Source organism: Sitophilus oryzae, unplaced genomic scaffold (assembly GCF_002938485.1).
Source record: "Sitophilus oryzae breed Bouriz unplaced genomic scaffold, Soryzae_2.0 scaffold_54_pilon_pilon, whole genome shotgun sequence".
Classification (NCBI taxonomy): Eukaryota; Metazoa; Arthropoda; class Insecta; order Coleoptera; family Curculionidae; genus Sitophilus; species Sitophilus oryzae.
The window spans coordinates 160,409-188,271 of record NW_022147140.1 but is presented as its reverse complement, the minus strand read 5'-3'; the positions used below and the strand labels follow the sequence as shown (position 1 = coordinate 188,271).

The window sequence follows — 27,863 nt, the reverse complement described above, 5'->3', positions numbered from 1 at the left end:
TATAATATTTTCTGTAAACTTTCAAAATATTTTTGAATCTTATTATTATTTTAATTTTTTTTATTCTTTGACATTGTAAACATTTATAAATGTTTATTTTAAACAATAAGACTGACAATGTAATTTGTATACTTGTTTGGTATTCTCTTTTGTTTGTTTGTTTATGTTAGATATTAGATTATATTATTACTAATCTGTCAATTTATGAAATAATTATTATGTTTATGTAAAGAGTCACAAGGGTCGTTACCGTACCGCAGGTACCCTCTCAGAGCCTGAGGGTTGCGCCAGACCACCACTTGGACTTGTTTATACACATAACATACTTAAGAGATATGGCCCTATTCATTGGCGTGCCGCTAACACGGCCAACCTGACAATGGGACGTTCTCGGCCCAATCAGCTCGACCATATTCTGACTACAAATATACTCAGATAGTTTCAAACCTCTATCATTATATGTATAGAATGAAAATAAAGAATCAAAACACATAACAGTATTATTCAAAAACAGATATAGAACTTAAAATATCTGTAAACAGTACTCTGCTCGAACAAATTAAAATAATTTAAAATCAAAAACCAATAATACAGCCAGACAATTTTTGTAAGTGAAATGTCAGACAGCAAAACTGTACTCACACAAATTCACAAATCAGTAAGCAATAGTACAAACAGGCACTTTCAAACAAATGAAAGGTCAGTCAGCAATACTACTCACGACTAATTTACGAAATTACGTTAGCTAGCAATAATACATCTAGGCAGTTTCAAATACATAAAATGATGCCCAGACTACTTCACAAATAACAAATCAGAAAGCAATACTACACCCAGACAATTTCAAACAAATGAAATGCCAGCCAGCACTAGTATGCCCAGACTACTTCGCAATTAATAAGTCAGAAAGCAATACTACACCCAGACAATTCCAAACTAATGAAATGTCAGCCAGCACTAGTCTATTATTATGCCTAGACTATTTCAAACAAATAGCAAGTCAGAAAGCAATACTACACCCAGACAATTTGAAACTGAAATGTCAGCCAGCACTAGTATGCCCAGACTATTTCACAGAAATAACATACTTAAGAGATATGGCCCTATTAATTGGCGTGCCGCTAACAGTTTACTTTACCTTGGTCTACAAATTGTAAAAATTTTTGACAATAAAGGCATTTATTTATTTCTTTGAATAGACAAAGTTTTGCAAATATTTGCGCCTTTGTTTTGTGGTTATTTACCGACTTTAAGTGGGAATATTTCTATTTACCAGATATATGTTTTTGTGCAAATATTTGTCACTAAACTACCAATAGGCATATTAGTCCACCCGTATGCCAGATACCGAATTATTTGTAAAAATTATCCGAATGTGTGGGACCGCCTTTACCAGTACGTGAGAGAGGTGGCTTACGTAAGAACACGGTTAATTGTAATTTTTCTTTTTCAGATAACGCGAAATATCATCCGACAACAATGTCATCCGGTTTGAAGTTGAATACCAAGAGCAATCAGCACAAGCGAGTGGGATCAACGGGTACTACTGGCGATGAATCGTATTCGTCCGATGAAGAGGACAATGTGGAAATCGAGCCGGACATTACCATCAGGGACCATGTAACTAGAAAGTTATTTCAAGATAGGGAAATATCCGATAAAGTCAGGGGCTTTGGCATAAACGACAGAAATAGGTAGATATACCGGGTGTTTCTCAAAAGCGGCTCACCCCTACGTTAGTATATAACATAAATCAGGGTTTCAGTCACATCCTGTTTCACCGGAAATGTTTTGATGAAATTTTTGATTTTTAAATGACAACCTCTCTATTTCTTACTTTATTCGATAGAAAATGACACTCTGAATAGAATGACATATCATATGTCAACTTTTGGCCTTTTCGCATATGATTTGTTTGAATTTGTAACACCGGGCTAATAACATCAATTTGAATGGAAATGCCAAGTGTGTAGTACCAAATTATTCGTAAAAAAGCCTCCAGCCACTCTCTTTCCATTTGAAAAAATTGTGATATATTTAAAAATACGATTTGGGCATCTTATTACCGGCCAGGACAAGTCACGAAAAATGTTATGTGAGACGATCAAATATATTTTTCCAAGGCCCCTTGATTAAAAATTAGTGTTTGTAACACAGCCATGGCACTCTGGATTGAAATTTAAAATACTATTGTTTTTTAGCGAAAATGCTAAAAGGTGACATATGATGTGTCATTCTATTCAGAGTGTCATTTACTATCGAACAAGGTAAAGAAATAACGAAGATGCCATTTAAAAATCAAAAGTTGTAGTCATTTCCAGTGAAAAAGGAAGTGACTGAAAACAATTGAATACGTCAATCAATCCTAATTTATGTCAACACAAAGTAACATGCCGAATCTCGTTTTTTATAAGAAAAAAAAAATAATAAAGAAATGTTATAGGGATGAGCCACTTTTCAGAAACACGGTAGTTATTTATAACACTGAAAACTATTCATTAACATAGATTTGATTGCTTTTGATAATTTCATGTATTTGATTCTTGAGATTGGATAATTTTTCAATGGATGTTTGATTCGCTATTGGTATCTTCAAAATTCCACCATATTGGACTCAGCTGACAATATGAAAACTGGAACTAACATACATATGTTATCGTTTAAGAGAGATTCTTAATTCTATGCGAATTTATAAAAAGTAATTATGTTTGCCCTATGTGCGCATATTTGAAGTGAAACTTTTTCTTACTTTCGTCTTTCGCTCTGTCTGTCTGACGATTCCAATCGGGTTCTATTCGGGGGAGATTTTGGTTCCAATCGACCCACAATTAATGAAAATCCTGATGATTTCGTCCATTTAAAGGCATCGGTTCGAAAAGTCGAGGACGTCATCCTGTAGCCCGTGCCCAATTATGCCGAAATCGACCCACATTTTTCTTCAATATCAAATCCTGAGTCTCGCCTTGATGAAGATGTAAACGAAACGTCGTATCCAACTTTTCCAGGTGGGACCGTCGCCTACACATCAAATTTCGTAGCAATCGGACAACATCAACTTTTGACGTTTCTTACGTCAAAACCGAGGGGTGTCTCACTACTGGAATTACATGTACATTTTCTTGACAGTCGCTGGCAGTCATTGGCAGTCTTACGGCATTCACCTATAATAATTACATGGCAGTCACAGGCAGTCTTCTTGGCTGTGATTGGCAGTCGCTTGATAGAAAGATGATATTTTGGCAATACATGTACATTTTTTACCCAAGTGAGATACCCCTCAGTCAAAACTAACTGTCATGACACGTTCCGTACACCAAGTTGGCATTGGTCCAAACTGTCTAGGGTTTCACGAGATTCTCGAAATTCGAGATTTCTCGTCTCGTTTCGTCTCGATTTCGAGACGAGACTGACTGAGAATTTTTTTTCGAGACAGAATTTTTTTTCGAGTCGAGATCGAGGAAATGACTTCGAGATTTTTCGAGATCGAGAAATTTTTTAGAGATTTCTCGATCTCATGCTCGCTAGCGAAACGCGGTTTTCAATTTAAGATTAGGAATAATATTTGCAACAAAATTTGTAATGACATCAAAATCAGTCAAAGTCGCAGTTTTTGAGATAAAAAAAATTGAAAAAAATTCCTTTACTTTGAAACTAAAAGAACTGCCTACCAACTTTTTATTAACATATTTTAGTATGTGCGGCTATACGTGCCGCCCGGCACCAATTTTTTAATAATAATAAATCAGTTATTTATTTTCGAGACTCTCGAATCGAGATCGAGAAATTGACTTTGAGAAAAACATCGAGACGAGAGTTTTTTAATATCTCGTCTCGATGATCGAGACCCGTCTCGACACCTTCGGGACGAGATTTCTCATCTCGATGAAACCCTAAATCTGTCGACATACCAAATTTCATTTAACTCGGACAATTATTTAATTTGATTCCATGATGATGGGGTTTCTTGACACACAAAACGTCATCAAAATATCATGAAAAAATGCCTCTCGAATAGCTACATTCCGAGTTTCAGCCCCTTAACTCACATAGGACCCGCGTTACGACGCTCCAATGACTCATTAAATTGGACGATTTTTTCGCCATTGATAATGGGCCTTGAATTCGCCTTGAATTTTTATTCCCATTGCGTGTAAAGGAGCTTTACTCCAAAAATAGATAATATGCAACAAAATATTATATTTAAAGATAGCTACCGATTTAACCGGATGTTCAATTACTAACAGAAAATTATGAGTTTTGATGACCTAATTTTTGGAATAATGTAAAGATACTACTTTTTACTCCAAAAATATCAATTAAAATGCATTTATAAAATGGTTTTCTGTAGTTGAAATAATAAATAATAAATTCTATATACTATTTTAGAAAATATTGTGACTGTATTGAGACTAAGCGTTTATTATGAACTTACTAAAACTCTATGCTGTATACTAATCAATAATATTTATCCTGAGTGTAAATATTACTGTCGTCGCTTTGACCTATTTTTAAAGGCAAAGTTAAATGGGCTTTTATTAACTAACGGAAGAATTATTCATTGTATAACTCAGGGGCGGATACAAGGATATTTTTTTGGGGTACAGAGTCCCATAGACCCCTCTCCTGTATCCGTCACTGGTACACGATGCTTCAAAAACATATCCCGTAGGGAGGTCCTCACGTAAAAATAAGATTAATTTTTATATCAACATTAGTCCGATTCTGCTTCGCTTCATAGCAACAGGGCGTTACAAGTCTTGTTCGTAGCTGCAAGTCTTTATCATTTCGATTTATTACAATTTTCTCCAATTGCTTCTAGCGTTTCGAATGCTATTTTGAAGGTAAAAGTTACTATAAGTGAGACATATTTCAACGCTAAAAAAGTGTCTACATATTCAACGGAGATGTGCATATAGGTTATCATTGGAATATTTTCTATAAAATAACATGTGCGCCACTAGACCGCCGTTTAATGCCGATAAGACTTGACAAGATAAACGAAATTTCATTAATTTGCCTTAATCCAAGTCAAATAGTAACTTTTAAAAATGATTAATGTCATTAACTGGCTAAAGTGTTAAATAAGTACTGATTCCTCATCAAAATATATGAAAACAGGTTCTTATAAGAAACTTTTAAAAAATAGATTTTTTGTAATAATTATCTTAAATAGCATTATTTTTTTTATTTACTATACCCCTAAAGTCTCAAAAGTAGCTCTAGGGTGAACCACTATGAGTCTGTATCACACACACAGTGACTTGAGTGAACTTTTTTATTTTTCAGATAAAAAACAATTTATTAAAAATTTGCTATGTTAGTATAAGACATAAAGTAGAATTGATTGACGCATTCAATTGTTTTTGGTCACTTCCTGTTTCACCGGAAATGACTACAACTTTTGATTTTTAGACAGCACCCTCGGAATTTTTTTACTTTATGCGATAGAAAATATCACTCTGAATTGAAATGACATATCACATGTTAACTATTGACATTTTCGCTTTGAAAAAAATAATTTTTTAAATTTCAATCTAGAGTGCCATGGCTGAAACACTAATTTTTAATCAAGATGCCTCGAAAAATAGATTTGAACATATAGTGTTTCTCGTGTTTGGTCCTGGCCGGTTAAAAGATCCCCGAATCGTATTTTTAATCATATCTCAATTTTTTCAAATGGAACGAGGGTGGCTCATTAGCATATTTGGAAATACCATTTTTTTTTAAGAATAATTTGTTACCACATACTTGGTATTTCGAGTCAAATTGTCGATCCACATGTTACAATTTCAAATAAACCATATAAGAAACTACTTTACTTACTTCTACTTATGCTGTCATTCCTTATGGAATTAAGTAAAAAAATTCTGAGGTGCTATTTCAAAATGAAAAGTTGTTGTCATTTCCGGTGAAACAGGAAGGGGCCAAAAACAATTGAATACGTCAATCACTCCTAGTTTATGTCATATATGTACTAATATACCAAATCTCGTTTTTTTATCTGAAAAAATAAAAAAAAGTTATTTATAACAATAATATCAATAGAGGTGAGCCACTATTGAGACGCACCCGTTAGATAGCACTGAGCATCAGTGATAACATTTAGTACTAAATTAGATTTTTTCAAAACAAAATCTCATCAAGGAGATTGAATTCGACAAAATATCAAGACACAAATTTTAATCTCTATTAAACCGCCTGCACAATTTCCAAACAAGAGAAAAGAATGTTAGTTTTAATACTTTAACACTCTATATACAGGGTGTCCCAGGCTGAGCGTGCATTAGAAGTTTCTAGAGAACTACAACATCTAGCTCGGAGATTTTTTGCACATCATAGTTTCACAATGAGATCTATCGATTAAAAATATTTTCAATATGGCGGCACTTCTGGAAATACCGGAAGTTGACAGCAACTTTCTTATTTTAAATGGGTGCCCCCATTTTTTATTATTTTCTTAAATTCCCTGTAGAATTTTATAAATTTTGATATAAACCACTCTATATCTAACATTAACCGTTTTTGAGAAAAAAAATATTTAAAAATTTTGAACGAAAAAAACTGCCTGTCAAAAATATGTGCATAGCCTAAACTTCAAATTTAATGATTACCACAGCCACTGTGCCATAAAGAGAAAATATGTGGCTATCTATTTTAAAAATTAAATTGTTCGAATGTCATATAATAATGGCAGCAGCTGCCATAGAATTGAGCGATTAAAAAATTATCATAAATTATTTTTTCAAATGGAAATCCCCTTTTTTTATTTCACTATTGAAAAGGCCTTTCAATTCGTTACTCTTTAACTATACATGTTTCTATACCTAAAATAAATCGTCTTTGAGTTATTTAAGATTTAGTTTTAAAGCGTATATTTTAATTGATTTTAACCAGTAGCCTATGACTTTAAACGTCAAGTGATGTGTGATGTAAAACAATAGATCAGGCTGTCATATTGTGTTGCTTTGTTCAAAAAGCAGCATCATTTTCGAGCCAACTTTACGCTGTTTTTTTTTCGATCATACGGAAAATTAATTTTTTATAATATCAACTATTAGATATCACCACATATCACTAAAGAGCAAAAATACGAGATATATGTTTTTATAAGTATACTTTTTAAAATCTTATAAGCAGGCAGTATTTATACTATAGGAAATTCAAACAATTCGTTTCCTGACAGATAGAAATAAATTGTCTGACCCTTTGACACTTAATGTCAAAGGAAGCTAGACAAAATCAAGAAAAATATAGGTTTTCAAACTCAATTTTAAATAACTTAAAAACGATTTATTTTTGGGTATAGGAACATGTATAGTATAAAGTAACGAATTGAAAAACCGTTTTATTAGTGAAATAAAAAAAGTTGGTTTCCATTTGAAAAAAATGATTTATGTTAATTTTTTAATCACTGAATTCCTTGACAGCTACCGTCATTATTATATGACACTTGAACAATTTAATTTTTGAAATAGATAGACACATGTTTTCTCTTTATGCCAAAGTGGCTGTGGTAATCACTAAAGTTGGCTTTTAGGCTATACAAATTTTTTTGACAGGTAGTTTTTTTCGTCCAAAAATTTTAAATAATTTTTTTTTCTCAAAAACGGTTAATGTTAGATATAGAGTGTTTACATCAATATTCATGGAATTTTACAGAGAATTGAAGTATGTAATAAAAAATGGGGCACCCACTTAAAATAAGAAAGTTGCTGTCAACTTCCGGTATTTCCAGAAGTGCCGTCATATTGAAAATAATTTTAATCGATAGATCTCGTTGTACAACAATGATGTGCAAGAAATCTCCGATCTAGATATTGTGGTTTTCTAGAAACTTCTAATGCACGCTCAGCCTGGGATACCCTGTACTCGTATATACCCCCTATAGCTACGCATCAAAGCAGCATCAGCCCTTTTTATCAACGTTTCACAACAATAAAATAAGATTGTTTAAGTATTTCTACCATAAGTTTCAAAAGTTGATTTTTAGCCTTAATAGTGTAAAATAAATTAAAAATGAATATATTTTGATAGTTCGTGACCGTGGATGGTTTGTTGGTTTGCGAAAAAAGCATTACAAGAAGTAAATATCATTATATGGGAAAAAATCTGTTGAAAGGAAGGTTCTGGAATTTTCAGTTCATTGGTATTTTATTAAGCAGTCACTGTTTGATCGAGCTCGAAATAACAATGTAGAAATTAGTTTAGTAAATTAAAAAAAAATCTTTTTTGTTTTGTGTTTAAAAGAAAAGTAATGTCGTTAGATATGTATTTTAAATACAGATAATAAAAATTAAAAAAAGTCCCATTATATAAAATTCACTGCAAATTGCGTTACTGGTTACTGCAACAAAATCCGTCTTATCCATTTTTATTTGTTTTTTATTCTCATTATTGTTGCAAATCTCGCATTTTTTCATAAACTTTTTACACAAATATAGTATTACTACTGATGTCTTATCAATTTCAAATCCTTACCTAATTTTAATAAAATAGCATACTTAATAATTCCAAGTAGAGAAGCAAATATCTTGCTGTAGCAAAACCGGCAAAACAAAACGCACACAAAAAACGTATCCATTAAGTGGAATCATTGTTTTGTATCTGGTTGTTGTAGAAATAAAAATTTATATTTAATTTTTAAAGAGAAAACGCACTGAAATAATTCGGATAAGACGGGTTAAGAAGGGCGCGCACTGCATCGGATCGGACCGACCAGCAAAAGCGACTGCGACCATCGTACATATAGACGGCGCCGGCGTCCACTAAAACATTTCGGCCTGTAGAGGCCAGATTCCTACCTCTATCTATCTACGATAGTCGAGTCACCGCCTTCGCCGTTTCTCGCCGGACTGGTACCGATTCAGTGCGCGCGGAGCTTTATGCTGTAGTATATGCATCATACTGCAACAAAACCGGCCTTATCCAAATTATTTTTGTGTTTATCCGTTTTTTTCTCTTTAAAAATTAAATGTTAATTTTTATTTCTACAAAACCAGATACAAAACGATGGTTCCACTTAATGGACACGTTTTTTTGTAAAATAACGCTTCAAACATTTGCTATAGGGGTCGTCATTTTCTTGACAACTTTTTGATCTTGTCTTGATTTCAAAACAAGATCAAGACAAGAAATGATTTTTGGTTTTCAAGACAAGACAAGAAATTACTTCTCAAGATCAAGATTTCTTGACAAGAAATCAAGAAAATCTTGAAATTTCATGAAAATATAAAATAAAAAAGAAATACTCATTTACTTATGTATTTGTATATTATATGAATATCCATTAATTGATGGATAAAAAAAATATTAAGCAAAAAAATATTTGTACGAAGCAGCACTTTGTCGGATGTTCAAAGTTGACATAAGTACGTCCAAAGTTGGATGTCCAAAGTTGGCATACTGTGGGCCAAATTAAATTGAAACCTTTTTTAATGCCTAATATAATTTTTGAATTTTTAAATGTTTTTTTTATAATTTTTTGAATATGTTGTTATGGCCTACGATATTAGAATAATAAAAACTTTGCAAAGCGGGTCTATTTCAGTGGCATACAGACTTTTTGAATTAACGTAAAACTTTTAAAATAAAAAAAAATAATACATTTTAATGTACTGAATCTAAAATCTGAACTAATGCCACTGAAGTAATAGAGCAGTTTTTATCATTATTGTTTTTACTGTTTTTATCTGTAGTAGTATTATCACCGTCACTACTATCAAGGTCACTAATTATCTAACTAAACTTCTACGCCCAGGTGTCTAAGGTGGTAGGTATTCTGAACGATTCAATTACGAATAGCTCAAATTTTCTGCTGAACGAACCATCACAATCACTCATTTTGATGTTAGATAATAATAATAATAATTAACAAAATTATGTAAATCTGATGATTTTGGCTACTGTAGTATGAGCCCAAAGTTTTTGAATTTTTTGAAAATTAGATTCCTGACCCTAGATTTTACGCATAAAACATAAACATCGCATTAACCAATCACACCGCGACTTTTAAACAGGGGGTTCCCCTTTAATAAACGAATTTTAAACGGGGGTTCTCCTTTTGTCAAGATATCAAGAAAATTCAAGATTTCTTGAATCAAGACAAGAAATGATCAAGACAAGATTTTTTTTAATTCTTGAAAATATTTCAAGACAAGACAAGAAATTGCTTACCGATCCCTAATGTGCTAAAACAGTTTTTGCTTATTATCTCGAAACAACGGTTTTGGGATAAGGCAGATTTTGAAACTTGACGCCTCATATAATGTAACAATCTTTATTATTTTATGCTTGTCAGTATGTGTAAAAGCGGAGACAAAATTTACAAATGATAATTTCTTATTTTCTTCTTCGAAAAAAAGCAGAGCTTTTTTTTGCAGATACGTACAAATCACGTCTGAAATTACCAGTCTGAAAAAGGTCTGAAATTACCATTCCTGTATTTTTTTCATATAAATAGTTAGTTGCAATATTAATTGCTAGCTGGGTTCCAAAAAAAATTATATTGTTTGTTGTATCGTGTTTTGTTAAGAAGTAATTCTATACTTTTTATTTCAGCTCGGATAGTTCAATGTATAGCGATTTAGATCTAGAAAAATGCGATCTCGAAGTAATTTCGTCTTTCGATTTGAAGGATGACAGTGATAGTAAAAGTGGTGCTAGCGGTAGCGATCAGGTGGATTGGTCTGGATCTGTGGTGCCTTGCAAGGATCAAATTTTAGTAGGACTACAAGTAAGTAAATACATTAAAAGGTTAAATACTGAAGTAATTCACTAATACTTAATCCGCTCCAATGACTAAAGAATCCAAAGACAAATAACACCCGAGAGCAAATTATGACGATGTCACCAAACAGTGCCGTAGCCGTAGCACATATTTTTCTTAACCTAGCTGTTTGAAGCAATATTTATATTTTTTGATAATTGTTTTGACTACGCCTATGGTGTATCATCCTAATTAATTACGAAAAAAACGTATTAAAATGTTAACAAAAGGTACAAAACTAGTATCGCCGTATAGCACATATCAAGTACATATAGATGTTAATTGAAATTGAAGAATAATTATCGAATTCAATATGAAAACGCTAAAAAGTTGGAGTGGACTGTTTATTTACATAAAAAACGTAACTCCTGGCTCTTTCTTATCGCTGCTGCTTTTACACTTGAAAGCTGAATAACTAATCACCATTGTAATAAAGTTTATACAAAGTTTACTACACACAAACTATTAAAAATCGCTAAAATTGTCGCTGGTGACCAAATGGTGACTCATTGTTTGCCACCAAAATAAAGGTCTCTAAGGTCACAAATTCTGCTGCAGCCCGTATAGGGGAGTTACATGTCCTTATATTCTTTAGTCATTGGTCCGCTCACATATTTTTGAAATTTTGTTTTGGAATTTTTCAAATCTTTTTCTCTTTTCATTTTCGACATTGATTGTGCTGAATATGCTGCTAATGCTACTAATATTTAGTAATTGTTTATATTATAGGAAGAACTGAAACAGGCCACAAGGCAATTAAAATTGAAAGATGAAGAACTTGCGAGAGTCAATAGGATACGACAAGATGTTGAAGCTGAACTAGAAGACCTAACAGCTAGTTTATTTCAGGTAAGTGCAAAATTAAACAGCGGTTTTATTTAAATGTATTTTTTTATTTAAATTTTTATTTAATTATTAAATTTAATTATTTTTAAATATATTAGGGATTATTGATAAATAATCATCAAATTGTATGATCTGCGTAATAATACTCTCATTGTCAGAACTTATTTTTGTTGCTTTACATCCTAAAATAATAATTTATAGTAGTTCATATAGAGTTGATATATTTGCACGCCTTGGGAGTAGCAAGGTGCAACAACGGTTTATTAAGTACCAGCCGCACAACTTGATATATTTTACATTGGGTATGTGAATTGGCAAACGGCGGCTGGTGACACGCAGACTGTTAAAAGACTCGAATTTGAATATTAAGATGAATAATAAGGTGTGGTTCAGGATTCTATTCTAGAGCCGTATATTATAAAAATTAAGGAGCTAAAAATACTTTTGCGATATTATGCTATTCTGTAGTTGTTATTTAATAGTTAGTATTATTTTAAAATTTTAGATTATTATATATATTTTTAAGATTATCGTAATGACCTCTCGGATTGTCTATGTCTTATATTAATGATAGCATTTTCTTTCAAAATATGTTAATAATGACCGTACTTTAATTAACAGAACAAACTTTCATTAAATTTGTATCTCATATTCTTACGCATATTAATTAATTTTGTATTAATTAGTGTCAAACTGTACTGAATATTTCGCGATTATTTTTTACACTGCGAAATTTCACTTTCAAATAGAAGCCGTGGGTCTAAATGAGTGATAGCCATGTGATAGCAGACAAGTCATAATGACAAGAAAATGAAAAAAATAACACTTGTTTGAAAGTATAAAGATCTTATTATTTTATAATAATAACTAATTAAAGATTCGTTTTGGACTTCTATTGCCTTTATTTATAATTATATTTATCAGTTTTAACTACACCAAAATCGTGTGCTACTGTATAAAAAACAAAATTTCTTGAGCCAAGTATAGGTATGTCTACAAGTATGCATTAGTAAGCATGTGACCTTCTTGTTTTCCGTAGCCAGTTTAAAAGCATGCATGAAGTAGAAAAACAGACCTTTATTTTTTCACATATCACCATCATCATTTTCAGCTTAATCAACCATTTCCAATTATGGTGTAGCCTTCCTAACATATATAGAAATTATCTTTGTAGTTGGGCCCATTTTTGTCTATTATTGGCTATGCGGGCCCAAGTTATCCCTGCTAATTTCGTAATATCATGGTCCCATCTCAGGTTCGGTCTTCTAGGTCTCTTAATTCCTCATGGGCACCATGCTGTAATGTGTCCTGCCCATTGGCATTTGAGGGATTTAACTTTGTGAATGACATCTATTAACTTGGTCTTTTGTCGTATCCACTCTATTCTTTTACGGTCTCTCTTGGTTATTCCCAGCATATTTCGTTCCATTGAGTGTTGTGCGACCTGCAGTTTCCTTATGATCACTTAGTGACGTAACTATCAGTGTTCAAACGTGTTCGACGGAACACAGGCCCGGGTCCGTAGGGGGCCCGCGAGGGTATTGCATGCCTTACAGAATCAAATTGCAGAGTTTGTGTTCTTCATATTACAAACTATAACCAAAGATTAGAAATTTGTTACAACTACACATATGTTTATTTTCTCATTATTCTGATTGATGAACATTACTAATTGGATGATGAAACTTTATTTTTCTTCATATCCTTTCTTACCACACAAAATAAATCGTGCTGCTAAAAATCTCAATTTGGTCGCAAATGGCAATTCACGAAGTGTCTCTTAAATAAGCAACTCTATTGATTTTGTGGAACAAATTTGTCTAAAAACCTATTGTTCCTTACCTATTGTTCCTAACCTATTGTTCCTAAACCTTTATGTAAAAACCTAATATTTAAAACCTGGATCTAGATAAAGAACATTAAAAAGATTAAACCCTACGAATGATGATCTAAACAAGTTGCTCTGTTAGCTTTAAGATCTAGGTACGTCGATGTACAGAAAGCGTTGAACATCATATTTACATCCAATTAGAAAACAGGAGTCGATGAAGACAAATCTATTAAAACATTAGAAATGTACAGAATAATATATTTTAATATTTTTAGAAAGCACTATGTCTCTCCCAAAGATCTGAAAAAACTATTTGAAAGCGTCTCGAACCTGAGAAATCAATTCGATCAATTGAAAAATATATCTGATAATCTTGCAACTGAGTGAAACCTTACAGCACGATTTAATAGTAAAAGATAGATAAAACGATCTAAACTATATTTTGATGGAAAAAAAATAAAACGTCCTCGAAACAAACGAATATTTTTTTGAATTTACGAAAAATTTGGATATAATTCGACAGATTTTCTGGTTTATACGAAGTGGAAAGTAGCTTTTTAAAATTTTGGAGAAATCTGTACTTTCCAACTATTTCGATGAAAAATTGAAATAAGAAGCAAAAATTCTTCAGAACCTCAGTATTCAGAACAAATATTTTGAAGACATATACGTCACTGCTTCTAATGTCCGTTTTAAGTCCAGGTTTCGCATGCATTGGTCATGACACATTGGTTGAATGTAATAATTTCTTATATAATAACCTCTCATGGATCAGTAAAGCCTCCAATCTCAAGCAAGGAGCTATCGAAATGCAGTCGTATCATAGATGACGCGGTGGGTGCATCTTTAGATGAGCAGGGTCGTCTCTAGCCTAAACGACTCAACTGCTCAGAAATGTTTAGCTTTTATAACCCATTAAATGAAATAAGGAAAGGTATATGAATTTAATGAAAATATATTTTTTATTTATACGGGGGGGGGTCCCAATATTCGGTGGAGATAGAACTACTACATATTTTTGGAATCAAAATAAGTTCATTGGACATAATTTATTTCCATACAAAAGTGCTTTGTTTGTCCGTTAGAGTCGTCTACAACCTAACCCCCCTATATAAATTTCAGTACAAATATTTTTCTACTTTACTGACCAGTAATTTTTTTTGTCTCTTTTATAAGATACCGCCTCAACGCATAGTAAGCAGATTTACAAAATATACAGGAATCCAATATTCCCTGGAATATAATAATATAGAATAACCACTTATTTTTTGAATAGAATAACCACTTATTTTTTGAATAACCACTTATTTTTTGAATCAAAATATGTTAATTGACCACGATTTACCTCTATACAAAAGCGCCACGTTTGTTCGATAGAAGGCATGAATCAAAAATAAACCCGAACGTTAATTAATTTAAAACTTCTAAAGCTTATTGTCAAGTATCATTTATGATACTAATATAGAATATGTGTGTTATGCGCCTACATATCTTGAGGTGACAATTTTTTGGAACTCAGATTCGGAAAAATATTTTTTTTCTTCAAAAAGTATGCGCGGTGGTTTTTTTTATAAGAGATAAAAAATGTAGCAAATACTAGAAGGACCATTTTCCGAAAAAATATCTGTCATCGGTAGAATTGGAAAATAGTCTTTCTACAATTTATATAGGGGTGGAAGAAATTCTCACCGTTCCCGTACTTAGTTCCCGACCCTTAAAGTCAAATGTTAAAGCTCTTAACAAAACATACGCACCCAAAATCTCATTCAAATCGGAATATCAATTCTTAAAACATCTTTAAAAATGTTGTTAATGGTTTTTTGTTTGATGCCCCCTAACGGACAAACAAAGCATTTTTGTATAGAGGTAAATTGTGACCAATGAACTTATTTTGACTCCAAAAATACGCAATACTTCTATGTCCACGGAATAATGGGACACACTGTATTATTTTGTAAAAGGTTTTAAGACTACTTAACATTTTTTTTTGTTTTTGACAGTTACTTTTAAAGTGAGCGAAAGTATATTTTTTTCTGTGTGAATGTATAATATTTAGTTGGTAAGAGGGGAATCAATCTTACATTTTATTTTATATATAAATTCTTATATTATGAGTATTGGTAGAATACATTCATATAGTAACATATATTTAAAAACATTTCTACAAAACTATAGGTTGTATATTATATTAGATATAAGTATAAAAAATAGGGTGGGCCACTGAAAACTTACAATGGCTATAATTTTTAAACCAAAAAAGATATCAAAAAAATAAAAAATACCGTTTCTATAATATCGAGGGGGAATACATATGACGTATTTTTTGAACCACCCCGACCTACCCCTAAGGCGGCACCACTACTCACTTGAAAATCTTAAATGGCAACACCCCACTTATGGCGCCTTTTTGGAAAGCCCATGAAAAATGCTAAACGATGATCATAAAGTTTTTAGGGTGAAATTGAAAAACTACCCCTTACACGAAAAATTAGGTGGACATTAATGAGAAAAGTGATTTTTTCAGCATAAGTTACAAATTGGGACCCAGCTAAATGAGTTTTTTTTAAAACTACCCCGACCCACCCCTAGGTGCCACCACCTCACTTCTAACCTCAAGATAGCTATACCCCACTTGTGATACCTCTTTGGAAAGCGTATAAAAAATGCTGAACGACTGTCATAAAAAAGAACGAAAAAAATAGAGCCTAAAAATAAAACAAAAATGTCAAAACGTGTCAAAATCAATAGAATGAATTATTTTTGTATCCATGAACCATTGCGAGAAAAAAAAATGGTACAAAGATATTTATTATAACTCTTAATGAAGACCTCATACACTTTCAGCAAGCCCCTTCATGGAACCCCTTCGCATAATTCTATTGTCACAAGACGGAGGTTGGATAAATATTATCCAAGGCAATGGATTGGCAGAAGGGGTCTAATCGAGTGGCCGCCAAGGTCACCTGATCTCACTCCTTTAGACTTTTCCTTGTGGGGTTACACTAAATCCATAGTCTACAAGACAAAACAGGTTCGTTGCAAGAATTGCGGCAGAGGAGAACTGAAGCATGTCGAAATATTCCGAGAGAGACTTTCCAAAAAATGAGAGAAGAATTTGAAAATCGTTTGTATTTTTGTATGGAACAAAACGGCTCTCATTTTGAGCAATTATTAAAATAAATTATCATTTTAAATTTCTTTCAAATTGTCACACCTACATTTCTTGTCACTAACCAGTAATTAAGTTGAAGTCTGTATGACCATCGTTTAGCAATTTCAATTAGCTTTCCAAAGAAGTGTCACAAGTGGGGTATCGCTATCTTGAGATTAGAAGTGAGGGGGTGCCATCTAGGGGTGGGTTGGGGTGGTTTGAAAAATACTTCATTTGCGTCATTTAGCTGTGTCCCAATTTGTAACTTATGCTGAAAAAATCACCTTTTTCATTAATGTCCACCTAATTGTTCGTGTAAGGGTAGTTTTTCAATTTCACCCTAAAAATTTTACGATCATCATTTAGCATTTTTCATGAGCTTTCCAAAACACAAACAAGTGGGGTGTTGCCATTTAAGATTTTCAAGTGAGTTAGGGTGTCACCTAAGGGGTAGGTCGAGGTGGTTCAAAAAATCCGTCATATGTATTCCCCCTCGATATTATAGAAACAGTATTTTTTATTTTTTTGATATCTTTTTTGATTTAAAAATTATAGCTATTGTAAGTTTCCAGTGGCCCACCCTGGATATAAAATTTTTGACTTATATTACCCATTCTAGACGTTTCTTTAGATGATGGTATATAATGACACTATTCGTTTACCTTGATAATTAAAAAAAATGATTACCATATAACACGCAGTTTATGAGTTAATTTTTGTATTATGTTATTTGTTATTCTCTCCTCTCAGCGTCCGTCAAGAGCAATTGTATAAAAAAATAATGTAAATGTGTCTATTAGAAACAAATAGTAATATATCAATATTATTAATTTCATTTCATTTATTTAAGTTAAGAAATATTTAAATATGCAAATTTGCAGCAGATTTAATTATACATACTTGATGGAAAATATGCATAATGACCCTGAAATATCTCATACCCACACAACAATAAAAGTTTACGTTGTATATTATTACCATAATATCATATATTTATCAGTGTCAAGATTTGCGCGATGATTACCTCGCTTGTTAATATTATATGTGCTATATTATACGAATTAAAATTATAATTTTTTACGTTAAACATTTTTACCAGAAGATTTGTGAGATAGTTTTTTATGATAACAATTCTTTATGAAATTATAAACATACGTGCTAAATATAAAGAGTATATTTGTAGATTATAATATATTCTTATGATTATAACTAATCGGTGTTTCAAGTCATAATCTATGAGTCATAAAAGGCTTTCGAATACAAAAGTTGTTGAGAATCCTGGTCACAGACGAAATGTTCCGTATATGTTCCGTACATAAGATCCGGACAACATCTTTTGGTACGCCATCTATGAGCTGTAGTCAAAACTGCAAATTAAATTTAAAAAAGAAATCTGAATTACATTTAGAGAAATTTTTAGCAGTTACCTTTGTTATTAAGTTAAGTTATACCTAATCGCAATATTCATATATCGTCTGTTTGGAAAAAGACTAGAACAACTCAAAATAATTATTTTTTTTGTTGTTACATTAACACGACTGCAATTTGTCTATATTTTTATGTCTAAGAGAAATACAAGTAGTATATCAAAAATAGACAAATTACCATCGATTCATTGTAAATAAGAAATAATTATTTTGAGTTGGGATAGTCTTCCTCCAATGTTTCATAAGTAAATTTAATAAAACATCCCTTACAATTTATTTCACACAAAGAAATTCGTATTCGAGATAATTGATCCAATTTAAATGAAACAAATTTTAGTTTTTCTTTTTATTCTTTGTATTAACTCTAAAAATTAACACTAATAATTATAGAGTTCCATATCACAAATCTATCCCAAAAAAATATATTTCTTCTCTTTCAAACACCATTTAAAAATAATTTTTACTCGATATAAAAATAAATTACAACCTTCTTAAGCTTAAGGCCAACTGGCGATGGCGGTAAGCACCAAAAGTAAAGAAGAGTACGGGGCAATCACAGCCGTCTTTGGCGCCGTTTTTTTTTCAATCATATGGTATAATCGCGGTTGCCACTGTCTGCGGTTGGTGGTCATCGAAACGACTGGAATTTATGGCATTGCATCTGGCAATCGCAGTGAGGGGATCACATGGTGCTATTATGACTAGTTTAGTATCGTGGCCACTTCTTAGGGTGGCTGCAACAACGTCCCGTAATCCTGCTGTTAAAACAGCTGGGTTTTTATATATAAAAACCAATTGTTATGTTTTAACAGCAGGATTACGGGACGTCATTACAGCCACTCTTAATCGAAAATAATATTTATTGTTATTAACTTGGTGTGTTTTAGTTGTCATTGTTCTCTATTAATTTAGAATGATCATTACTTTTTTTAGACAAGATTGATTTAATCTAGATTACTATTATAAAAGATAGAATAATGTCTCTCCAAGAGTGGTTTGTATGCTAATATATGAATCCGAGAGGTATCAACAAAATCGAGAAAAATACCACTTCTGAATTTCATTAAAAGACTCTCATTGATATTCTTTTCCTTGACAACCTATACATATAAATGTGTTACGTTACATAGGAATAAACGTTAAATGGCTATCCTCGAATTGATAGAAAACATGTGGTAATTCCATTCTGCTTGCTTTAGTAATTAGTGATATTCAAAATACATATCTTCAACGTCATTTGCTAGATGTTAAAATCAGACATAATTTACACCGCTGTTAATTTGAGAGAGACCACTTTGACGTCGTCAAAAGTTTTAATTTCTTATTTTACGAAATCAAAGTTAAAAAATTAGCCAAACAATATTGTTAATTTAATTCAATTACATTGTTACTACGAAACGACTAACACTATACTCACATTAAATTTCTTAGAAACTATTTCCAACGATTGTAATTTGCAGCTGTTTTATTCATAATGCCTACCAGGATATAATGAACAATACATCTAATATTATCTTTTTTCACAAGCCTTTTTTTAATTCATGATGCAAGTGATTTTGTAAGTACAATGCGATTCTTATGTTTTTTTTATAAACAAGTGGACTTTGATGTTAACATTCTATATCAAACAATGTGTTAAACATTAATGAGTTCGTGATAACAATACGACCATAGCAAAAAGATACTCATTCGAGTTGGTAGCATACAATTAAACATATTTATATTTGCACTACCATGACAAATTCAAGATTCCTATCTTGAATTCAACTTAACTTGCATGCAGGTATTTTACTGGAAAAAACAATACATACTAAGATGAAAAACGAATGTGCCACATTGGACCACTTAACCCTATGTACATCTTCAGACTTTGTCGAGGGGTGTCTCACTTGGGTAAAAAATATACATGTACTGCCAAAATATAATTTTACTGTTGGCCTGCTGTCTATTGATATTGAAGTATTTATATTTTGGTCTTTTGTAATAACCATGAATTTTGTTTTCTTCAAATTCATTTTCGGCCATTTACTCTTTGAAGTAGGTTCGGCAGATCTTTACTATTGTCTGTCATTACTACTACATCGTCAGCGCATCTGATATTGTTGATTCGTGACTATTCACTTTAACTCCCTCATTTCCCTCTTGAAAGTTTCTTGAAAGATGACACTATCATAAAGGTGCCCGGTGGCGTAGAGGTACAGGCTCTCGTCTACCAATCTCAAGGTTGTGGGTTCGAATCCTACACCCGGTATTTCATCAACCGACTATTTTGAGATTTCAGACAGTTTGGTTACCTAGGTCGACTCAGCCTTAAATGAGTACTTGGGATTCACAATCCTGAGGTAATAATAGGCAGTTGAAGCGTAGTGCTAGCCACATTACCTTTCTTGTATACCAAACGGCTCTAGCATGGCAAGCTGTACCTTGCTACTCCCAATGCGTTATATGCTATATACGGGAGCTATTATTATTATTATATTAATTATCATTACCAAACTGATGTTAAAAATTCAATTTCTAATTTAGATTTATATTTATTAATGGAAATACCTATAAAATATTATGATTGTGTAAACACTTCGACAGAATTGCCCAGAGAATTACTGATGAATTTCGTCCATCCGAAGAAACAATAATGTAATCAGTGGCGTAGCTACCTAGGGGCTAGGCGGGGCAGTGCCCCGAGGCCCTCAAGCTCAGGGGGCCCTCGAATCCTTACCAGAAATCTCGATCGAACAGAACTTTTGGAAATTTCTTCCATTTTCAAAATAAATATGACAAGTTGCAACCCCACTTTAATCATGACAACTCATGCAGTTGAGAGAAATCAAAAAGTTATGCCTCTGGAATTTCCCTAAATTCTTTCTGTAGGTTGGCAGTGTTGTCAATTTGACGGATAGTGATATGTGCGAATTCATGCACAGTGTATTGAACGACATCAATTATGCATCCAAAACTTTACAAAAATGCGGCATCAATTTAGCCGAGGCGAGTAAAGTTTTAGCAGAGACCAAAGCAAAGTTGTGTTGCAAAAAATTTATAGAAATGATTTCGAATTATTCAAGTGCAAAGCCAGTGAAACTGCGAGAAAATATGTTATTGATACCCATTTTCAAGAAAAAAGGCAAAGAAAAGTTAATAAACATTTCGATGAATTAGCTGCTTATCACCGATTTCCAAATCGAGAAAAAATATTTAAACTTGAGATTTTCAATAATGTACTAGACACAGTAATATCTCAATTAGATACACGTTTTATTGGTATGAGTGCAGTCTGTCATATATTAGATTTTCGAACATTCGATAACACCAACATTTTTATTACATGTTGATGAAGCAACTTTATTACAAAAGTGTGACGAATTCCAAAGAAAATATTCAGATATAATAGGCCTTATTTTTTCGCTTCGATTTACTAATATTTACCACCTAGTTTTACCTCAACTAACTCAAGCAACTGTTCACCAATTATGTAAGGAAATAATGAGCAAATATGGAGTGCTAGGACCTAACGGAAATGTTTACAGCAATGTTATTATTCTTTACAATTCCTGTCACTTCTACAGTAGCTGAAAGGTCCTTTAGCAAATTAAAAATAATAAAAAATTATTTAAGAAATAATATGGGCCAAACTCGACACCGACATTTATCGCTAATAGCAATTGAAGACAAAACCGCCATCAAGCCTGGATTTAAACGAAATCATTGATACTTTTACGAAAACTAATGCTAAGAAAAAATTATAAATATAATTGTTATTTAGTCAGTTGGTTAGGCCCGACCTTTATATAATAAACCCTTAAATCTTCTCTATTTCGTTTTATTAGCCAAACCTACACCAAGTATTAATTGTAATTTATGTTGTTGCTGTTTAATAGTTTAATTACCTGCCCTGCAGTGCACAAAAAAGGGCTTAAGTAGCTTAGCAATTTTTAAAGTATTTGTATATTTCATATTTATATTTGATAAAACCTAATCAGTTTACATAGCGGTGGGGCCCCATTTTTTAATTTGCCCCAGGGCCCTTGGTTACCTAGCTACGCCACTGAATGTAATACTTTCACCAGTAAAAATTTTGTTATTCATTGACTTAAATATATTACGACAAATTACTCATATTGTAAAGTATATTATTTAAAATAACCAAAGGTATTACAGTAGTTCTTATACTCATATATTTTAAATATATGTACTACAAAAAACATAACATGGTATGTAATAAGCTAAAAGAGCGATGATATATTTCAAAAGTCGTTTTGCTAGAATATTACAAGAATGTTTGCCGTGTACGTGACATACTTGAGCATGACAAGCATAATACCAGAGAATTTATTTTAGTGACAAGGTAGAGATATAAGATAGGGCGGTTTTCACGACATCATTTAAAAAAGAGATTGTATGATGGGCTCGAAATATGGAGATATTAATATTTGTCTTCATTTTTATGAATAGGACTACCTACGTAAATATTTTCCGTACATGTTAATAAAGATAAATTGTCTTTTAGCTTGCCAATTTTTATCCAAAACATATAACACAAGGATATAACTCTTTTCTTTTTATTTACGATTGGGTAATACACCCTATTTGATTGAATTTCTGGACGGTTCTATGCTAATCTTTTAGAAAGTATCTAAATTGAAGGGTTTTACTTCATTTTCAATTAAAATGAGTCATCTAAACAAACAGTCCATGATATTTATATTTTGTTTTATCTAAAAATCGTTTGTCTGTATGTGCAAATATTTAGAATACGTAATTAGTTTAATTAATAGAAAATATTTCTTAGAGATAGAAATGATCGGGACCTAAAAACACCACTATATTTATTAGAGAAACAATTTAAATTATCTAATTAAGACTGCAAAAGCTAATTACTATAAAAACAAACTGAACTCTACAGGTAACAATTACAAGAAAAAAAATGATTAATCAACGAGGTATCCTACATATCCAAAAAAGCCAAAACAATATTGAAAATATCTTAGAAAATGGACTCACTATAAAAGATCAAACGGATATTTGCGATACGTTTAATAATTATATCGTGGAAATCGGGAGCAAGATTGTTGAAATATAAGTCACTCTGAAACAAATGATAAATTCATAATCACCTGGTAAAAATGAAATATCCATTAAAACTCTTAAATCCATCAAAAAGTTAATTTCAAAACCTCTATTTCTCTAACTTAATATTTCATCACTAACACCAACGCAATTTAAAGAGAGTATTGTTATTCCTATATTCAAAGATGGAAATAAAATGGAAATGACAAATTATCGCCCTATCTCATTGCCAATTGATCTGTCTAAAGTTTTCGATAAAAGCACCAACAAGAGACTGACATCTTTTTTAAACGAACATAAAATGGTATCAAATTGTCAGTTTGGATTTCAAAAAGGAATTGGCACTGAACAACCCCTTCAGATACTAATAGAAAACATACGTACGAGTAATTTTAGTAGTAACAAAAAGACCATTGGTATTTTTGTTGATTTACAAAAGCATTTGATACTGTGAATTATTACTGTGTTAGTAGATTACTGGAAAAATTTAACATAGGTATTAAAGGTAAAACTTGTTCATTATTTAAAAGTTATTTGACAGAAAGATACTACCAAGTACACATAAATGGGATACTCAGCTACACCAAAATTATAAAAACTGGGATTCAACAGGGAACTATACTGGGACCTACCCTATTTCTTATACAGGGTGAGTTTCCTACGATGTTCTCTATGGGTATCTCGGAAACTACTGGAGATAGAGAGTCGGTTAAATGCAAAGCAAAGACGATTAAACTTGTTTCCATAACTAACTAAGTAAAATTATTTAAAAATGATAAGAATTGGCTATAACTCAGTAATTTTTCGAAGAAAACATATTATAGCTTATATCGCTGAAAAGCTTAAAAAATGGCCCTTTTTATGAAATCATGGCCAACTATGGTTTCCATTTAAAAGAACATATGTTTGTATCATATGTCAAAAATGACAGGCTTTAGAAAAAAGCAGAGGGCACAATCTCATTAAGGATGTGATTATCTACAACTCTTATCTGAAAACTTTTTGTCTAAAATAGCTTATAATAGAGTTAGGGACAATTTTTAAAATAGCCGAAATTTGTTTTTTTCGAAATATCTAGTAAGCCATGAATTTTTTCAAAAATTTGAAAGGCGCATATTTATGACCCCACACAACTGCAATTCTTTCCCCATTTAACCGACTCTCTATCTCCAGTAATTTCCGAGATACCCATAGAGAACATCGTAGGAAACTCACCCTATATTTATAAATGATCTATTAAAGTATAATAAATGTAAAATTGTTTTTTCATGGTAGGAGACGTGGAACAAAGCTCAAGCCACACTGCAAGACCCTAAAAAATGGCTGGATGCTAATTGACTGAGTGTAAAGGTCGCAAAAACTAAATATATGACGTTCTCACCGACTGCTGCAGGGCAAAGTAGACAATTGGGTCCCATGTATATTAAATATTTTAATGGCGGAGTAATCCAAATTAATGCTGTAAAATATCTCGTTCAAATACTCTGTTCGGCAACAGTCGTCAAATCGCGACGGTCGACGGACTATCCGCTTACTACAACGGATTCTTAAAAGGAAACAAGTCTTTAACTACAATAATTGAGATTCTATTGAGATTAATGAGTAAGTGTGAGATTAAAAAGATAAAGGTATTTTTCAACTAAATGAAAAGCAAAAACACCTTCACTTGTTTTATTTTTGGAATTATAATGAAATATATTAAACGTGCCCTATTTAAAATAATAACCATTCTTCTTTATCAATACGTCAGATTAGGGTTTTTTCGTAAACTGGGCAGTCCAGGTCTCAATTACCATACCAAAATTCTGGGATATAGTGTAGATATTGGACCAGGTAATAGAGTCGTCGTCGTCGTCGTCGTATCCTTTTTCGGTTTAGGTTTAAAAACCTATTCCGCTTCACCATCTCTGTATTGGTCGTCCAATACTTCTCCTTCCCGGAGGTTGATATGGTAGCATTTTCTGTGGAATTCTATCATCTGACATTCTTTCTACATGTTCCTTCCTTTCCATTTGTTTTTATATACTCTCACTTTTTCTTCTAATGGTTGTATTTTTAGTTCATTTCTTATTGTGTCATTTCTTATTCTATCTTCTATTTATTTATCGTATGGCTCGTACACATGGAATAAAAACAATACAATGTATATTGTAACGTTTTTAGTTCGTTACATGTCTTTTTTACATATGATATATGATGTCTGGCCTATCATCACCGGATTCCCTCTCGTTCAAGCCGGATAGCTTATTTGACGCGCAATTTTTACGTTCCCAGCTATAAGCCTAGTCAGTAGCTACGGCTGTAAGGATTTATGGTATCGCTCTGTGGGAGCATTCAGAATACATGACGCTGGAGATCAAAAAAAAAATAAAGGTGTAAAATTACTAAAGCTGCTGGATACGCCGTAAAGTACAGAGATACTCGAGCCATTGTTCTGCTAAAATAAAATAATACGGAGGTATATCAGCTATTATGGTATGCAAGATTAAAAAATACTGTTATAGTTAGGTGTTATAAAACGATATAGGTGTAAATTATCGATAATGCAGACTAGACAGGTGCAGACTCAAAATTAATAACGCTTTGTTCTAAAACAACGCGACTCAACAATCATTAAAGAGAACGTCGATCCATTCATGGTATCGATACGTCTCGGTGATAGTTGCTGGAACCAACATTCTAGTTCATGTCAGATCAACTACGCCAGAGAAGGAACAATACACTACTAGAGCAGCTATAGGTTTTACAACAACAGGTACTCTAAGACCTAAATAAAGACAAATTTACTGTGCTCTAATTCAACCCTTCTCTCAGACGGAGCAGATTGCACCAACATAAACCAGAAATGATCACCAAGAGACAGAACTGTAAAGAAAAGTTAAAATGAAATGAATATGGAAAAATAATACCCTACATCTGTCAGCACGAGGGGATGCACTGTAGTGTACATCAACTAAAATGGGACAAATAGAGCATATCTACACGATATCCCAAAATTATTCTACATGTGAATGGCCGAGTTCAATTTATGCCATTGGCCACGTTTTACGCCGTACCAATCGCATAATCCGACTCGTGTACATTCAACAACAAAAATATGCAACTAAAAACCTTCTGAGCCTTAGCTCAGAAAGAAAGAAAAAAAAAAACGCATCGCCTAGGGTGGTCGACGGAAGATCAACGCCCTGTCAAGCAAATGGCGACGGAACCCTAACCAGGTATGTCAATCGAATCAATTTAAAAAATGAATAAATATAGGTTTTACTTACTAAAGTAGAACCTATTAAATAGGTATTACGATGAAGTAATGCTGTACAGGTAATACCACATATGTAGTACTATTCACGTAGTACCACATACGCAACATCACCCACACAACACCACACACGCAATACCATATACGTAGTATGTGGATAAGGGTATGGAAAGAATTTCCAACACTCTCGATGTTCTGAGACTCACATACTACGGTGGCATTTGACGGACTCTTACCGTCACGAGGAACCCGTACATGGCTATTCTTTACTGTTGAGTATGCAACTAACCAGTAGCACACTCAACTCGCCCACCATGTAGAGCGGATACGAGCCACACGGCCCAAACCATGACCATAGACTAGGTCATAGCCATAGATCAACACAAAACAAACAAATCACGCAAGACAAATGTCAAAATGACAACCAAACTCAAAGAGTTACAACAAACCAGTACTAGGTTCAACCCAAAACTGACTACAGTCACAAACATGTCCGAAGCGACATTGCTCCAATCCAAACTCCAATATGTACAACTACTGTACATAACCTAAAGTACTAAACTAAGCTAAACTTAAACTAAATAAACGTATGACTATTTCCCAACAGTCATACAGGATGTAGTTGTCTTCATGACAACTCATCTGGCACTAACCTACAATTATCTTGCTGATAGCTATCCTAAACCAAAATAATGGTATGATTGCTCGCGAAACAACCACCCCAAAACCAAAAAAAATAAATAGAGAATCTGCAGTACAATAGAGAAATCGTCACCCCTCTATGTATGCTAATAAGAATCTCCAAGTATCTGTAAATCCGGCTGTATGGGATTTTACTGCCAAAATTTACCAAAAAACTAAATCTGATATAGATGTCGTCAAGACAAATATATCTCACGGTCAAGACCCAAAAAACCTAAATATGATATAGATGTCACCAAGACAAATATATCCCATGGGAATGACCCAAAAACTAAATATAATATAGATGTCACCAAGACAAATATATCTCATGGGAATGACCCAAAAAAAAACTAAATATGATACAGATGTCATCAAGACAAATGTATCTCTCGAGAACGAGAAAAACTATATTCGATATAGATGTCATCCAGACAAATATATCGCACGGCCGGAAAACTAAAACATAAGTCTCATGCATCAGAATGCATAGACGAACTAGAAGAATCATCTTCTACGGGACTGTAAGGCTTAAGATCCTTAACATGCCAATTTCCGGCAGTAGATCCATCAGGATTCGACAAAGTATAAACAAGGCGTGAAAGTTTCTTAGTTACTGTACATAAAACAAACTTGGGTGCTAGCTTAGCCGCGAATTTGTTAGCTGCATTCGACAAAACCTTGTTGCGACGCCATACCTTATCTCCTATACTAAACGAGATCTCTCTCTTTCGGAGATTGTATGCATTTGCGTACTGAAGATAAGCCTTATGCATATTTTTCCTAACATCCAAAAATAAATCGCGTAAACCTCCAAGTTCGGCAGCATAACCCTTTCT

At 32.7% G+C, this 27,863-nt stretch overlaps 1 protein-coding gene across 2 annotated transcripts in view; it reads left to right on the top strand.

The window, feature by feature from the left end:
* The window catches only part of LOC115886951 (guanine nucleotide exchange factor for Rab-3A-like), a 101,150-nt gene that overhangs the window by 31,645 nt on the left and 41,642 nt on the right, over positions 1 to 27,863 (top strand). For both annotated transcript variants that reach the window (XM_030906279.1, XM_030906280.1), the window contains exons 2-4: positions 1,454 to 1,694; positions 10,558 to 10,732; positions 11,495 to 11,614. In XM_030906279.1, the coding sequence (XP_030762139.1) occupies positions 1,480 to 1,694; positions 10,558 to 10,732; positions 11,495 to 11,614 (510 nt within the window). In that variant the 5' untranslated portion in view covers positions 1,454 to 1,479. The remainder of the gene's footprint in view (positions 1 to 1,453; positions 1,695 to 10,557; positions 10,733 to 11,494; positions 11,615 to 27,863) is intronic.